Source organism: Sorex fumeus, unplaced genomic scaffold (genome assembly GCF_029834395.1).
Source record: "Sorex fumeus unplaced genomic scaffold, SorFum_2.1 ptg000086l, whole genome shotgun sequence".
Taxonomy (NCBI): Eukaryota; Metazoa; Chordata; class Mammalia; order Eulipotyphla; family Soricidae; genus Sorex; species Sorex fumeus.
Window position 1 is genome coordinate 7,955,759 of NW_026606143.1, and position 18,332 is coordinate 7,974,090.

An 18,332-nucleotide genomic window follows, 5' to 3' on the forward strand; every position below is an offset into this window, starting at 1 on the left:
ACTTGTGAATGTACCTCTATTATCATCTATCAGAGCTACCACAATGCAACATGGATTGTCATTTAATCTTTTACTAAGGGATAGTAATAACTCAAAACAATGACGTTGTTACAGAAAAATAATTTGTGTAGTTAAAACAATGTCTCTAAAATGAAGTTATATAGAGCAAAGAATCTAAAAAACTCAGTGTACTCAAGTCAAGTATTTATACCTTGCCTTCTTGAAAGGCCACATTTTCAAATGCTGAGAAAAACAAGGAGGTTGGGTGTGAAGAGACAATTTCTTAACTAAGCTTAGTTATTCAAAAATAACTTTCACAGCAACCTAAAAAGTCTAAAGCAAAAGGCAACTACTTTAAAAAGTGATGATATGGTTGGGAGATGGGAAACACAGGGATGGGAAGGATCAGGATGACGGTTCCTGCTCTAACACTCCCAAATGCCTCCAGATATATCCTGAGTGGTCTCTAGCACAGCTAGTGATAAACAATATTGAAAAATATTTTTTAAGAGTTTTAGTAATGTTTTTGTAGAGTCCACAAAATATTACAATTCTGTAATATTCAATTACCACCAATTCATCATACTATGTTCCTACTTTTAGGCCACACCTGGTGATGCTCAGGGTTTAACTCCTAGCTCTGGGCTTAGGAACCACTCCTGGCCATACACAGGGGGCCATAAAGATGCCGGAAACTGAACCTTGGTTGGCTGCACAGAAGGCAAGCTCCCTACCCAATGTACTAGCTCTAAAGCTCCAAAACTTTTCTACCTTCTTAACAACCAAAAACATCTGAGGCATTAATTCACCATGTCCCTTCTGGTATTTAGCTATTTTGAGTACTCATATGTAGTAATTTTAATTCTCCAGTAAATGGATTGAGAATGAAATACTTAACATGAAATAGTATACATGCACCAAGTAAAAACTTAGGCCAAAGTTAACAATCATCTCATCTGGTGACTTTTCCAACAAGGAACGTTTAAGCAATTAGGAACACTCAGTAATTAGTGATACCCAAAATGAACTAGGCTTCAAAGGATGAGATAAAAATACCTTCACCTCAAAGCAATCTTAAATAGCTATAACCTGAATTTACAGATTATTGACCTACAAAGCAAAAAACAAACACATCTCATAGAGATGGTCACTATTAAGATATGTAATCTGCACAAACAAAAATAGGCCATCAAGTGGCAAGAATATGAATTTGGAAGACATCAGAAAAATAACAGAATATACCAAAGAAATAAATTTAAACATTTTAATGATTCCAGTTCTTAACTGAATGAAAGCATTGTATGTAGAAACTCAAATTTTCCTGGTTTGATTTTTTTTTAAGATTCACAATACTATACAAGTCTCCCACCTTTCTAAAACCTGTCACAAATTATCTAACGAAAGTAGTATTATCTAGGGATATGCTTTTGAAAGTACATTCTGAAAAGCGGGTTCTAAACTTTATATTTTTAGAACTTTTTAATTTATAGCACATATATTGAGATTCCTATATATTTTTTTTGGCAAAATAAACTGTAATTTTACTTTTATGTCCTACATTAGTTACTTTTGTCATATGTCAATTTTGGAATCTAAATCTTATAAAGTTTAGAATTATCATGGCCTTAATCAAAGAAGTAGTCTTAACTGATTTAAAAGAAAAATGGGGAATGGAGAGATAGCTCAAGTGTCACGGGTGTAGGCCTGGAGTATATTGGAATGGGACTTCAAAACCCTTCACTGCATGCCCTCTGTCCAGCACTTCTGACCCAAGCAGCATCTACTCAACCAGGATCAAGCCTAGAGCCATCACCAGTTGGTGCAGCATAGCTGGGAGCCCCCCAAAGCACTGGCTTGGGGGCTATAAGAAAAACACACTAAAGAAACAAAAGTGTGAAGGAAAAAAAAGACATGTTTCATACTTTACTCAAATTATGACTACTTCCCAAGAGGCCACGTACTAACTACATAAGAAAATTCTTTTTCTTTCCAAACAAAACAATGCAGAAGCGGAAGAGACACTGTAGTAAGAGGTAAGAGGCTTGCACTTCATGGAGCTTGCCCTAGTTTGATAGACAGCAACACATATGGCTGGTACCTTGAACACCATCACAAATGATTCCTGAGCACACCCAGATATGCCGCCCCAAGAAAAAACACAAAACAATGCATAGCCACTTTAAGAATATCATTCTCCCCACGTTCACAAGAGATACACATCATTTAAAGTAATGTGAACAAGCAAAACAGGCTAATTTGAAAATAACAAACCAACACACTTTTGGTGATCGAGGGTCCGGAGAACGAGCAAAGAGTTCATCTTCAGGCAACTGAACATTGGAAGAAACAGATTCACATGGACGAGTACCATTGTAGATATGAAATTTGCAATGAGGATTTAAGGCCATTGAGAGAAGTTCTAGCAGTGGAAACCAATCTTGGGACAACTTGGCCACACATAGCTCCACCAGGCGATGAGTATTGTTGATAATACACCTCTGTTTTATACAAGGCAAAAGTGATTTTTAAGATATACACTGACAACTCCAAACAAAACATATTCCTATCATATCTCCGTAATGACCTCTAAATTTTTCTATACTGATCACTTGAAATGTTTAGTTTCACCAATGAGATACAAACAATAAATCAAAATACAAAACTAGTATTTATTCTAGACCTTACACAGTACCTACGTCCAATGACTTATGAAATGATGTAGGCTTTACATTAACAGACAAGCACAAATTATCACTGCAAAAAAAGGGGAAATTAACCTTTCTTTTTGTAATCTTTTACCAGATTACAAAATTTACTAGATTACTTTTACTTTTTGTGATCTAATACTAGAAGCAATTTAAAAAAATCTATAAACAATGGACCAATTATCCAAGAATATTTGCTAAGCTTCAACACAAAGCATGTGTAACACCACTTGTAAAGTTTCTATTTCAAAACCTCACAAAGTTTGATACTGAATAAGAAGCTACTGGGATTTTTAACTTGGTTGTACTTGTTCAGAGCACAACTATCTGCTTACCATTTCTGTAATACAAATATCTAAGACAAAGTAATGATTAACATTTCTATCAATAGAAGATGCATAAGTTTTTACTTTTTAAGAAATCTAGAATCTGACAACAATCAACAAAGAGGATATTTGCTTAGATTGAAGGTGTTTAGAAAACTTGTTTTCTTTTGACAGTCATTTTGGGAATCACCCACTTTGGACCACATACAATTCTCTATGAAGAATCTTTCTGTCACAATTACAATAAGAATTCACACTATAAAGCTTCATTTTTACTTATGAAGAAATTTCCCCATTCCTCACTATCAGGTATTAAGTTATTGCAGGGTTGTTTCTTTTTTTTTTTAATATAAGTATTATTTTCTCTCCATAGTCAAGGGTTTTCTACCTTTTGTAGTACACAACTGGTTTAGGGGTCAAATACATTACCTGTACATTTTACACATCTGAAAATAATCAGCAAAATCAGTATGTAAAAAGATTTTTAAGATAACAAATTCCAAAAAGACTTACGTGAATTTCAAACTTCCAGCCACTCACTGCCTCATCTGTGAGAATCTTAGTGAATGATATTGTTAATCCATCTCGAAAAAATCGCTGACACGCTTCACTTTTAACATCCAGGCCTAAGATCAAGGAAGAAAAATAATGTGAGCAAATTACTTACCTGGCAATTTGACAATATCTAATAAAAAGGTAAGAAACATTTACAAGCTATTCACTGACAGCACATGAAGGCTACTTTTGAGGGGGAAAAAACAACATTATCACGAAAGGTCACAAAGATGAGTTTTGGGGCTCCATCTGGCAGTGTTCAGCCTTAATTCTCCTGGTTCTGTGCTTAGGAATCACCCTTGGAGGATTCAGGGGACCATAAGGGATGCTGGGGATTGAACCAGGTCGACTGTGTGCAAACCAAGTGCCCTACCCACTTTACTATCACTTCAGTCCTCAAAAAAAAACAATACTCCAAGTGTTAGGAATGTTCCTGGGTCCAAAGGTCAATCTCTAAGAATTTAAAAATCTTTAACTGGCTACAAGTGTATTATGAGTTGAAAATAATTCCGAATTATGACAATAGACCTAAAGTGTTTGTAGTGAATATAAATATTTCAAAGCATTATAAACTTTAAAACTTAGACATTTCAGGTGACCAAGAGACTCGCAGGCCAGGCTCTTGCTTGCCTCGTGCAAAGCAGCCAACCTGGGTTCAATCCCCAGTGCCACATGTGGTTCCCCATACCCCAAGCTCAGCCAGTAATGATCCCTGAGCACAGAGCCAAGATTAAGACCTGAGCACCGCCCACAACCAAAATAAAAGGGCATGTCATAATCATTTGGTTGCAAGTTAAATGCTCAGTATAAATATCCTTGTATGATTCTAGGAAAGTATTAAATAAAAACTGTTCTGTTTTCCTATGAGTCTCTCACTATCTCAGCATCTACGCTTCATTACATCTTAATTTTACCTTACTTTAGAAAGGCAACAAAACCATATGCCTCCAAAGACAGTCTTTAACTCTTGATGACAAATGTGCCATTGGGTTTGGTCCAAAAGCAAAACAAACAAAAAAAAACAGAAAGGAAAGCTGGTTATTTGAACATAAGTTACCTGAATTTTGTTCTATACAAAGAGAATATTTAAACCCAGTAATATGGGCCAAAGTACAGGGGTTAAGGCGCTTGCCTTGCACACAGCCAAACTCAGTTCAAGTTCTACATGGCATATGGTCCCCAAGAGCACTGCCATATGTGGTCCCCAAAACAAAAAAATTAAAACTAAAAAGAAAAAAAAAACAGTAATATACTTGTAATAGTGTGAGGCGTACATGACACATGCCCACTGAATATAAACAATACTAAACAAGTTTTTACAGATCACAGAGACATTTTTTTTTGCATGTAAATGCCACTTGACAACACTCAGGGGCTTGGCTAGTACTCAGGGGACATGCAGTGCTAAGGACTGAACCCAGGGCTCCTGTATATAAATTATGCACTTCAGCCCTTTAAACCAACTCCCCAAACACATTCTCAATGAGGGATAATTAACATAAGAAAATTCACTCTTGCCATGGATTAGGTTTTAAGCAAGGAACTCTAAATATTAACTTTTACAGCAATCAATTTCAATTGTGTTAATATTTATTAATTCTAAGAATTAAATGGAATGCGTTTATTCCTAAGAGGAGTCATTTGGTAATTTTGCTACAACTAGATTGATCACTAGAAAAAAACTCCACAGGATCTCATCTTTTTTGGGTTTTTTTTGCTTTTTGGGTCACACCCGGCAATGTACAGGGGTTACTCCTGGCTCATGCACTCAGGAATTACTCCTGGCAGTGCTCAGGGGGACCATATGGGATGCTGGGAATCGAACCCGGGTTGGCCGCGTGCAAGGCAAATGCCCTACCCGCTGTGTTATCGCTCCCGCCCCATGGATCTCATCTTTTAAGCCTTTCTTTTTAGAGAACATTCAAACCTTTTCTGTACATTAAAAAATTAATCAGGAATGGAAAATAGTGCAGCAGTTAGGGCAAATGCCTAGCATGTACCTGAGCTGGTTTAGAATCGCAGCACCACATGGTCCTGAGCAACACCAAAGTACAAGCCTCCCTTAGAAGTTCCCTAGAAACTCTAGGATGGCCTGGGTATCCCATGCGCTGCAGGGCCTGAGCAGCATCATATCCTTGAGTCCTTGCATTAAATGGTCAGTGATCAAAACTGACAAGTGGAATCCAGGAACTTTCTGAGCACTGTTTGGGAGCCTCCCCCTCCAAAAAAAAATTAACATACAAACTTCTGTACTTTAAATGTGCATACATACACACACACTAAATTCTTGAATAACTTCTAAGAGTTCACAAATACCCTTGTAGATAGAGATGAATCCTTATTCTAAGTCATAAGCCATAGCAAGAAAGCTCCTTAGATGCTCTAGTCCAGGGTTATTCGAAGTTTATTAGGGAAGAAAACACAAGTTTTGAGAGAAGAAGTTAAACGTGTATCTAGTAGCACTGTAAATATCACGGAAAGCACAGTAACATCTGAACTTACCTTTTTTACTAAGATCGATTGCAGCTTCTAAAAGCACTTCTAATTCCCCTTTCGGCAAAACTGGAACCACCCATCGAGGCCTACAAATTATAATAGAAAGATGGTTATTAGTTGTATATGACAAGAAGCACTAAAAATAAGCTATTAATTTTAGACACTTAGACAGTATGGCTGGCAGAATAACTTCTTTGTGGACTAAGTACCACGTATTGTCTCAAAGAAAACATATAACTGGGGCCAAAGAGATAGTACAATGGGTAAGGTGCCTTAAACTCAGCAGATCTGGTTTGATCTTCAGTACTCTATATGGTTCCCTGAGCACTACCAAAGTAAGCCCTGAGCATAGAGCTATGAAGAGTAAGCCGTGGCCACAGCAGGGTGTGGCCCAAAAACAAACAAAAAGGAGCCATTAAAATATACACTGTTGCGTGAATATTCTTCAGAGATGTTGGGGCTGGACTGAGTGGTCAGGATGAGCCAACGTAGACTTGTACCGCACAACAGGCAAGGACATAGGGACCCATGAAAATGGGCGCGATTTCTCGTGTGTCCTGACTGGTTTGGATGAAGCTGAACATCTTTTTCCTTTAAGCTGCCTTCAGTAAATAATTTCATAAATTTCTGTATATTGAAAGTCAGTGAGTAAAGCCTAGCCTGATCTTTGACATGTAGATTCCTGGCCCAGCCTAGACTTTGGGATGCAAATTTCAAATGCTAGCCCAGTTAGTCTTTGGGATGTAGATTTCAGGTGGCTGCCCAGCCCGGTCTTTGTGATGCAAACTCAAATACTAGTAGCCCAAGAAAGATTTCCGTTTCCTTAGGCCAAAATGCACTGACCTGGATAAAGGAAACAATACATGCTTTGCCTGCCTCAATGTTCTTTCTGTAATTTCTTTTGGTGACATCACTGTAGTGAGCCCTTTAGAGTATGAACAGTAGGATGGCAATAAAAGGAGATTTCGGGGCTCTCTACCTTTGTCAGAGGTCTGAGAGAACCTGAACCCTCCATGACATAAATGCTCCTTGTCTCAGCACCTCTGACTGAATGTTCACACAACAATACACCAATGAGAGATGCGAAAATTATTTTACTAATAATATAAAACTATAATAATAAAGAATCAATTAAATGGATTTAATTATAGCTCAGGCTGGAAGGATAGCACAGCGGGTAGGGCGTTTGCCTTGCCCGGCCGAGCTGGGTTCATTCCCTCCGCCCCTCTCGGAGAGGCCGGCAAGCTACTGAGATTCTCTTTGGCAGGGCAATGCCAGGCAAGCTACCTGTGATGTATTTGATATGCCAAACACAGTAACAACAAGTCTCAAAATGGAGACATTACTGGGCCCGCTCAAGCAAATTGATGAGTAACAGGAGGACAGTATTTGTTTTCTGTAATTATAGCTCATATTAAATGTTCTTTCATGATTTGGGTTCAGAGCAAACACTATGATGAACCCTTTAGTTCTCTTCAACTCACCCCACAAATTTGGAAAAGTATGTAGCAACAAATACCTGAGAGGTAAGTGAGCTGTTGTGTCAAGTCTTCAAGTCATTCATAGGCAAAGAAGATATGACTTACATCCATAAAGTACTTTCTTTATTCCGGTGGCAGGCCCAACTATTTAAGAGTGCATCCTTGGGGCCAGAGACAGTGGAATGGGCAGGGCACTTGCCTTGCACACAGCCAACCCACGTTCAATCCCTGGCACCCCATATGGTTCCCTGTGTCCTACAAGTAATCCCTGATTGACAGAGCCAAGAGTAAGCCTGAGCATCAGTTGTGGCCCCAAAACCAAGACTCCATCTTTTTCCCCATCAGTCCCTCTTCTCCACAGCCAACTCAGCCACTGATCCCAGAATGTTTAAATTAAAAAAAAAAATCAGATAAACTAATTAGAATATAGTATATTTTCTCATTTACCAAAAGAAAATATTTACTTTCCCCTCAGCATTAGTAACTAATACACAACTTCATTCTTCAGATTACATAATAAGTGCACTTTACTAACAAGTCAGCACAGTGGGTAGGGAGTTTGCCTTGCCAACACGGCCAACCTGAGTTGATTCCTCCACCCCTCTTGGAGAGCTCAGCAAGATACCGAGTATCTCGCCTGCACCGCAAAGCCTGGCAAGCTCCCTGTGACGTATTCCATATGCCAAACACAGTAACAAGTCTCACAATGTTACTGGGCCCACTTGAGCAAATCGATGAATAACGGGAGGACAGTGCTATACAGTGCTACTAACTAAAGTCAACAACTACCAAGAAACAGAAAAGCATTAAAAATCTATTAGTTCCTTTGCTATGGGGTCCCTGACACAAAGTGGATAGGACAGGAACCACTGTAATTGCAGAAATTTGCTGTGGTTGAAATTTGGGGCTGGAGCGATAGCACAGCGGTAGGGCGTTTGCCTACAAGCGGCCAACATAGCGGACCCGAGTTCGATTCCTCCGCCCCTCTTGGAGAGCCCGGCAAGCTACCGAGAGTATCTCGCCCGCATGGCAGAGCCTGGCAAGCTACCCATGACGTATTCGATATGCCAAACACAGTAACAACAAGACGCACGATGGAGATGTTACTGGGCCCGCTCAAGTAAATTGATGAACAATGGGAGGACTGTGGCCGTGACCGGACTGCTGTGGTTTTAAATTGCCTTAACTGCAGTTAATCATGATTGGGTTTCAGGCATACAATATTTCAACACCAATTCCTTGAGTGGCATCCACATTCCACCACAATTTTTTTTTCACTCTCATTCACCAGTCTACCTCTATCACAGGCACATTTGTAAAAAATAATTTTGAGGCACTGTGGTTTATAGTACTGTGACTGATAGGGGCTTGATGCATAACAAAAAGTTTATACAATTTTTATTTACCTGTAATTCATCAGATAACCATAACTAGAAGACATTTACCAGAATCACATTTGATGTGTTCTTTCAAATATTATTTGAAACAATGAACTATACAGAGTAATAGGGAAAAAAATTGAAACAATGAACTATATAGAGTAATAGAAAAAAATCAAGAACTTATATTTAACAAGAAAAAAGCAATCAATACATGTGATAAGTTAAAGTAACATTCCTTGACAATCTCCAAGAATGTATTCCTGACTCTTGGAAGTAACTTTTCAATGAGATGTATAACTCAATATGTGAAGAGAACTTTACTAACATAACTTGTTTAGCAATGCATACTCACTTCCATAAATAATCAAGATTGTTTTTAATGCAAAGATATTCTATTTCCCCTGCTATTATATATGTAATAGAGTTAATGACTTTCAAAAAGTGCAATACAACTTAGGAAGCCAAGTGCCTATTAGAGTCCTCATTTTCCTTCTTTGGAGCTTGGAGAGGAAATGTCTCATCTCCTTATGTCTCGCTTGTTGAGCTCACTACCAGGTGAAGACACAGTCATGTAAGGCCTTTCCTGACATGATCTACCTTCACCTTCTTTAAAACCTTGTCTTACTTGTACACGTTTGGGCTGGAGCGATAGCATAGCAGGTAAGGCGTCTGCCTTGCAAGTGGCCAACATGGCCCACCCTAGTTCAATTCCTCCGCCCCTGTCAGAGAGCCCAGGAAGCTACCAAGAGTATCTTGCCCGCAAGGCAAAGCCTGGCAAGCTACCCATGACGTATTCAATATGCCAAACACAGTAAACAATTGTCACAATGGAGACGTTACTGGGCCTGCTCTAGCAAATCGATGAACAAAAGGAGGACGAGGACAGTGACAGTGACGGTACATGTTCAACTTTCACTGTGTCTTCCTCCAAATAATCAGCATGTATGTGATGACGCAAATGTGGAAAGGGGGTGTAAGAAAGAAATGCTTTGTACAGTATGAAAAATTATTCTTTTAACTGTCTGCAAGACAAAGATTAAAAAAAAGCTAAGATGTAGATGATTAAGTACACCAAACCAGTCAAGAATTCACAGAGCAGGCGCTGAAAAACTCAATCTCCTTATTGAGTTGCAACCCACACATAAGGATATGCAATCAACATATCATTAAAAGTCTTCATAAACTCTGATATCAAACAGTTCTACTTCAAAAACAACAGCTAGGTCCAAAACCATTCAAAAATTTCACTGACATTTGAAAAGGTCCATTAATAATCAGGGGGTGGAGGGTGCAGTTTAGCAACACTGTATTCCTGAAACATTATTAACACTATTATAAATTACAGTGCCTAAAAATAAATAAAATCCTAAGTTAAAAAAAGAGCTTGGCAAAGAGTGAAATGTTAAGGCTTCTAAGTGCGGTTAATGTTAAAGTGCAGATCATTCTTGTCTTATCCACTAATAACATTACTAACAAAATGATGGTTTTCCTAATGTTACAAATATAAAACAAAACAAGGTTCCATGCATGTAGCCAACCCATGTTTGACCATGGCACCACACATGGTTCCCTGAATCTCACCAGGCGTGATGCCTAAGCACAGAGACAGCAGTCTAAGCCCTGAGTACTATTGGGTTGTGTGCTCTCCACCCCCCCCCCCAACCAAAAATTAACTCACCTATTAATCATGTCATCCAACTTTGCTAGGTCAGTATGTGGAAATGCAGGTTCCTCATCTTCAAGCTGTGGTGGGGCATCTCCCTGACCTTGCTCGTCTGGGGGAGTTGCCGGGGAATTTTCATTTGAAGAATCAGGTGATGAAGTCTAATTAAAAAATAGTCTATATTTAAGAGTCTGCAATATGTAAGGGCTAGAAAGATACAGTGGGCAAAGCTCTTGCCTTGCCCATAGCCAACCTGGGTGCCATCCCCCTGCACACCATATGGTCTCCAGAGCCTGCCAGGACTCATCTCTGAGCACAGAGTCAGGAATAAGCCCTGAACACCGTTGGGATCTAGAATATGTATATAGCATCTAGTAATTCAAACACCAGCATAGGTTACGTTAACTTTTCAAAACAGTCATAGAAAACTTATGTTTCTGTGCTACTGTGCTTTAAAAAATAGTCCTCAAAACCTTTAAAAAGTTTTATACTGGAAATGAAAAATGTATTGAAACAAGAAGTTAGCCCAAAGTGACAGCTCAAATTCTGTGGTCAGAATTCAACTCCATTATCTATTTCAGCAGTTTGTGTTCTTAACTATACTGCCTCTCTGCTTATATTCCCTATTATGAGTCCTGCCATAATAAAATTTATTGTACAGGTACAATATAGCCTATTTTACAGATTAAAGTAGTTTCTGACAAAACTTTCATTCTTAATTTGAGGTTGAGAAATTTTACTCCGTAATTTCCCTAGCTTGAACTACTATTCAGCATTTAAATCCTCCTCATAGTTTCCAAATAAGTCACATCACTTTCAATGAATGCAGCCAATTTTATGCTCTACTTATTCTTCATCTTAGCTCACCTATTTCCTCCCCACTTTAGTTATGCATCACGCAACCAAATAAAGGAGTTTTTATCATTCTTTTGGTGAGAGGAGTGGCAGCGGCAAAAGCATTGCACAGGAAGCCTTCATGATATTTCCAGCAATACTCAGCCAACTGGATGGAACTGTTCAGTGCTAGAGTCCAAGGGGGTACCCAGAGTTGGCTGGTGTGAGAGAACTATGTGATGATAGGGTTCAAACTTGGGGTCCAATACCTGGCTTACAAATAAGCTATCTCCCCAGCCCTGAACATGATTAATTTTATAGAGCAGACACAATGAGCTGGAACGTGGCTTACGTATACACAACTTCTTTTAGGGCTACTGATACAAACTACAAATTACATACCTTCCAGCAAGTTTGTATACCTTCCCAGCAATAGCACACAAGAACATAATCTTTAATAGCCCTTGTTAAACATTTCATGCATTTTAACTAATTATCTTATTGAACACTGTACCTGATTCTGTTGAAGGGGGGGCTGAGACTGTCCATCTGGAGCCTGGCCCTGGTTGTCATTCCCCCCTACTGGAGAGCCACGAGTCGTGGCTGTCATACTCGATACAGGGCAGATCTTTGCAATTTTGTCTGCTTATGTAGTAGTCTTGAAAAAAGAAATTATAGTCCACTTATTGAAGGTGAAGTACCAGCATTTGTTAGTCTTGAAAAGATCCAATTCAAGAAGAAACCATCCTGCAGAGACCATTGCATAACCTATAAGAAAAAGTTTTGTTACATATAAAAAAATATAATCTAAGGAACTATTCAACTATCAGCAAATGCAGAGAAAGCTATATATAGAAAAAAATGGAAAAGCAGTAGTGTTAATTAAAAACCTGTCAATCATAAAAAGAAAACTAGTGTTATTTAACAAACTAGTAATGGTACACTCATTGTTTATTCTATTAAAAAAAAAACCAACCATATGTACAATCTAAAAGATTTGTTTTCTCTTTTGATTCTAACACATTACCTAGATATTTAGCTACCATTTTAGAATTATGGAATGGCTGGCAAAAAAAGGATCTACAATTTGCCAATTCAATTTGCCAATTCTTTAATTACAAAGTAAAATGTGCACACCACACACAAAGCAGGTAAAATCTGATTAAGAACATTTCAGAAGGACGGAGCAATTAATTATTACTATACAAGGGCATTATAAATGACTTTTCAAAAACAAAAAGTGATGGGGGAGGGAGGGACTTCAGCAGTGCTCAGGGCACCTTGTGGGGCTGAGGGAACCATATAGGGCGCTGGAGAGCTCAAAATCAGCAGAGTGTAAGGCAAGAGTCCTACCTGCTATACTATCATTCTGGTCTCCTTACAAACTGATTTTTAATTAAAAGATTTGGGATTATTTTTTCTTTGGAGAGAGTTCAAACTACACGAACGCACATGCACGCACGCACACATGCATTTCAGTATAACCAAATGTCAAGTGACCTCGACTTTCCACATTTGCCAAGTTTGGGGCCACAGGAATTCCCAGAGCCATAATAGAGCTATAGACCACAAGTGTTTTACAGCAGAATTCTTCTTTGGTACCAGACTATCAAAGGCTACTGAAAATGCCATCAAACTGGTCTTTGTTCATTAAACCAATGAGTACCATCAACAGTTACAGAGCAAAATCGTCAGAAGTACTTTAAAAAACATTGCTGCCCAAACCCTTCTCCAGATTGTGTAAACTTCAATATTTGGAAATCAGTTTAAGGCACCAGGTCTTTTTAAAAAAAGGCCTTCGTTACATATTCTAATGTACCACTAAATTGAGAACATCAGCTAAAAGCTCATATTTGATTTTAACTAAGGCAACAAACAACACTTCCCATTTAGTCCAGAACAGTCTACCACAAGTATCATGATTCAAATGCAATGATGGGGTTGTATGTAACAAGACAGTTTCACCAATCAAACTGGTCTAATAGAAAAGTTTAAGAATGGTCTGAGTACAGCTGAACCTAAAAAAAAATTGGGGAATGAAATCTTGAATGTGATAAAAACAAAATACAACAAAATTAAGCAGCCTCCCTCTTTTGTTATTTTCACATACCTACATTAAAGAAACTTTTATGCTAAGGCAATTTTGAAAAGCTGGAAAAACTTGCTAGCATTTTGCGTGTGCTAAAAATTATTTGACTCTTTTTACTTTTTTTTTTTTGCTTTTAGGCTCACACCAGCAATGCTCAGGGGTTACTCCTGGCAGTACCTAGAGGACCGTATGGGATGCTGGGGATCAAACCCAGGTCCGCCACATGCAAGGCAAGCACCCTACCCACTGTTATTGCTCCACCCTTTATTTGATTCTTTTAAGTCACTCAAAATAATCAGATAACCAATTTAACTCACTCTTTACTTCAAATTTACTCTAATTTCTTCCTGGGTTCAGGTTCATGATCCTATTTTACACTCTCCCTCAAATGATGATGCTCCAATAATCTTCCCCCCCACACCTCAACCCTCAATCTTGGTTTATGTAATCCTGAGTTCCAGGTTTCCTTTCCTTTCTACTTTTCAAGGGGGCATGAGTTTGTGAAAAGAAAGGGGGGGCATGTAGTGATATTGGTGACTGAGGTTCACTGTTCCATAAGAAAATATTCACCAGACTCTAAGTCTGGAAAGGAAGAAAAGTTGGGAAATAGTGAACACAGAACTATCTCCATACAAAAGTACGGAGATAACAAATTAGTATCATCTAGGAATTTTTCATCTCCTACCCCTGCCTCCTGAAATAAGAAGGGGTGACAGTTTTGGAGTTGGAGGGGGGGAGAAAAAATAGTGTAATATTTGTGTGGGGCAAGTTGGGGAGGGAGACAAACCTTGAGGCTTACCAAATAAAAATAATTTCTGGGGTATCATGGATGGGGATGCGACTAAAGCAGCAGAGCACATGCCCTGCTGGGTTTGATCCCTGGAATGGCATAGGCACCCAAGCATTGGAAGTAACTACCTCAGTGAGAGATAGCATCTGGAGTGGCCCATAGTGCCTCAAGCTCCACTTCCCACAACATAAAAAAAAAAGGTAAAATAATTGGGGACTGGAGAGACTACATTTGGCTTGCCATCAGAATCATTTTGGTTACTTATTAAAACTAAACCTGTATTCTGGACTGTCTCCCCCTTTTATACAAAACACACTTCTAAAAATCGCATAGTACACTTGAGTTCTTGTTCTTTCCAAACACATTTAGTAAAGTTTAAATAAAAGTAAATAAAAATATAAAACTAAGGTAGCTGGGGTTTGACTCAAGTGATGGAGCACAAATTGAAGGCCCTGGGTTCAATTTGCATCCCCACAGCAATTTCTTTTTGGAGAAAAAAAGGTGGGGGGAGGAAAAGTTAGTGACTAAAGAAATGTGTTGAGCCAGATCTAACAGCACAGCCACTTGACTTGCAGGAAGCCAAACTGTTTGACATGGCCGCAGACAGATTTCTCTGTTGTTGTGAAACTATCTGAAGACCAAAATACTTTATCTGCTCATTTTAGGGGGTGGTGGTTTCTTTTTGGGAGAGGAGAGGGGGAAGAGCACGCATACCTGGAGTTTCAGCATGGAGCTCCTGAGTCATCTCTTAGCCCCCCAAAAGAATGCTTGTAAGATCACGAGGATCTCAAGCACAAACTCCAGGCTCGTGTTTTAACGACGACAATACTCAAAAGTTCTAACTCCAGTTCAATTTGCAGCTTAAGAAAAAAAAAAGGGGGGCCATTCTGATCAGGTCTGGCTCTCTACAATTTGAGCTGTCTCCCCTACTCTGCTTTCTTTCTTGTTGTTGTTTGGGGGCCACATCTGGTAAATCTCAGGGCCTACTCCTAGCTCTATGCTCAGGGATCACTCCTAGAGGGTTCGGGCGACCATATAAAATACCAGGATCAAAATCAGGTAGGCTGCATGCAAGGCAAGTGCAAAGTAAGTGGCCGACCCACTGTACTCTCTCTCTCTGGCCCCCTAGTCTGCATTCTTGTTTTTTCAAAATGAATTCCTTTATGTGGCCTCTGGGGCTCTTGCACAAGCTGTCTTAGTTTTGAACACACCGACTCACAAACTCTCCCGACATGAACAATTCAAATACTCCTTTTATCCAATGTTCTCAAGTCAGTACACTCACAATAGCATCCGTTTTATGAACGCTCTCCTTATCAAAGCTTATAAGGTTTCTAAGGGCAGAAGCTATATGATCTTTGTTTATCACTCAATTCGAAGATTTCACTGGCATACTCAAAACTAAAATGGGGACTGGAGAATCAGTGCAGCAGGCAAGGCACTTGCCCTATACATAGAAGACCAAGATTTGAGCACTGCCCATAGATGCCTGAGCACAGAATCCAGACTAAGCCTGAGGACAGCTGGACATGGCTCAAAACACAATAAAGCAAGTAAAATGGAGTACCAGAGAGGCAGTATAGCAGGCTGAGGCAGATTTGAGTTTGATCCCTGGCACTCCATATGGTCCCCTGAGCCCACCAGGAATGATCCCTGAGTAAAACCCTGAGTATGGCCAGATGTGGTTCCTCCCCTACCCCCAACATTCTCTTTAGGGGCCAGAGTGATAGTACAGTAGGTAGGGTTCTTGCGGTGCATGTTGTGGCCAATGTGGGTTCAATCCCAACTCCACATATGGCCCTGAACCCTACCAGGAGTGATCCCTGAACAGAGCCCCTGAGCACAGCTGGGTGTGGCCCACAAAGAAAACAAAGTCAAATGGAGGAGTTAGTTATTAGAAAGCACTAAGTCAAACTCTCTCCATTCCCTTCTTCAACTTCCCATGTATGTGTCCCATGTTATCTTCAACTCCCCCTCTAGCAAACTCCAATTTTCACAGCAGCCTAACTGACCTCCACACTTTTAATCCGTTTGGTTTTAATTAATTAATTAATTAATTAATTAATCTCCCAATGCTTTCAAGTCTCTTACATCTCTTACATCCTCTCCACCCGTTACATAAGAACCTGTTATTCTCAAGAGCATTCATGATCAGTGCTAATTTATTTTTCCAGCATTGTTTCTTTTCCCCAATTTCAACTACCTATGATCAGGCTGAAATTCCACAGATTTTACGTAAAAAATGTTAATTGTGGTTATGGGTGGGGAGACATATATGGGAACAGGGAGAAAGCAAAGGCTAATTTGCACGCTGTAGACCAGGTTCAATACCCAGACCCACATGGTTCTCCAAGTACAATCAGGCTTAGTTGCTAAGCATGTGAATAATACACGTCATTATGCATATGTTTTAAAAATATATGAATTAATTCATTACAAAATCATAGGGCTGGAGAGATAGTACAAGAGAGAAGGCTACATGTAGCTGCAGTCTGAACAATGTCACTTCTGAGTAGCTGATAAGAGAATCAAAACCAGGGTCAGCAGCATGCAAAGCAAGCCCTTTTGCCCCCTATACTACACTATCTCTCCATTCTATTTTCACCTGTATAAAAAAAATTGACATGGTATCTCCCCAGAAGAGGAAGGCTGCTAGCATCTCTCACTCCCCCCCCCCCAACTTTTAAGTTTGGAAGAAGTTGTATTGCCAGCAAGAGCAGTTAAAAGGTCTGGGGCGCTTCCATCTCATTCATAAGGCGAAGCCTCCATACACCGAGAAAATTCCTAGCACCCTGCTCCGTGAAGCAGGGATGTCACTCAGAAATGTCACAGTTCTGAATAGTATAAAGCTGACTTTCCCAAACTCCTATTTGGCTTACAACCACTTTATTGGGGGGTGGGGGGCGAGAGGAAGGGTCACTCAGTGATTGACCTCCCCTCTTCCCACAACCAAATACCAAAATCTACCTTTCAGCAAAGAACAGAGTTCCCCATCTGTCCTTTTGGGAAATTCTGGTGTAAAGTTTTGCCCAGGAGGAGAGGCAGGCCATAAAACAGTGTTCCAAGTTCTCTCAAAGTAAACTGACTTTATTTGGAACACAGTATAGGGAAGTTCAAGCCTGAGGATGCACTGGAGAACAATGGAGACAAAGGCAAAAAACAATCAAGAGCAACAAGCTAACAAAAATTTATTTTTTAGAACAAGCTAGATTTTAAACTAGTTAGCAATTTAATAGAAAGAGGTAGAGAAAGACATTTAAGTGTCAGGTTTCTTCCTCAGTGTCAGAGCAAACCCCAAAGACTAAACTTAAAGATTACTCCTTACCCCAACCAAATACATTAAAAAATTTAACTGGGATTATGAAGGAACTATGAAGCTATCACCTAAAACAAAAGAAATCAGTCAAAAATTAGGAGACTAACATTTACATAGGATACCAACAGAGAAAGACAGTTTAAAAAAGAAGTGAATAGTCAACTGAAAGCCTTGTCATCCCAAGGAGACTGCATGACTAAGGCCTGTGTGTGTCCTCTGCAGAGCAAAATCACAGGCTGTATATTATGAGGGAAATACTTTCATAATGTAATCTAGAGTCAGTCACTATGTAAACAGACAAGCAAACAGTTCTGGGGGTTAGGAGAAGGAATCAGGACCAAAAATTGCTACCATATATTTTTAATCCCATTCCCCCAATCGTAAGATGTGCAAAGCAGCAGGAGTCAGGTGTGGGGGTGGGGGAGGGTATATGGTGAAAAGCAGGAAAAAACTGTCTACAGCCAGTTAAGTTTCAAAGTACTAAAGAAAATCACGCTTGGGCTGGAGCAATAGCACAGTGGGCAGGGTGCTTGCCTTGTACGCAGCTGACCGTGCGTGCATCCCATATGGTCCCCTAAGCACCACCAGGAGTAACCCATGTGCATCGCCCCTGTAGAAAAAAAAAAAATCATGCTTAAAACCAGTAAAGGAAAATAGGACAATGTTTTAAAACAGATAGAAAATATTACCAATGT

At 39.4% G+C, this 18,332-nt stretch overlaps 2 protein-coding genes across 8 annotated transcripts in view; one reads left to right on the forward strand and one right to left on the reverse strand.

Moving 5' to 3' along the window:
• Positions 1-18,332, forward strand: part of CASK (calcium/calmodulin dependent serine protein kinase) — a 998,363-nt gene that overhangs the window by 883,228 nt on the left and 96,803 nt on the right. The window lies entirely within an intron of this gene.
• Positions 1-18,332, reverse strand: part of USP9X (ubiquitin specific peptidase 9 X-linked) — a 103,498-nt gene that overhangs the window by 66,655 nt on the left and 18,511 nt on the right. For all 7 annotated transcript variants that reach the window (XM_056131335.1, XM_056131332.1, XM_056131334.1 and 4 more), the window contains exons 2-6: positions 11,957-12,210; positions 10,624-10,769; positions 6,089-6,168; positions 3,545-3,657; positions 2,280-2,498 (exon numbers count right to left, since the gene is read on the reverse strand). In XM_056131335.1, the coding sequence (XP_055987310.1) occupies positions 2,280-2,498; positions 3,545-3,657; positions 6,089-6,168; positions 10,624-10,769; positions 11,957-12,052 (654 nt within the window). In that variant the 5' untranslated portion in view covers positions 12,053-12,210. The remainder of the gene's footprint in view (positions 1-2,279; positions 2,499-3,544; positions 3,658-6,088; positions 6,169-10,623; positions 10,770-11,956; positions 12,211-18,332) is intronic.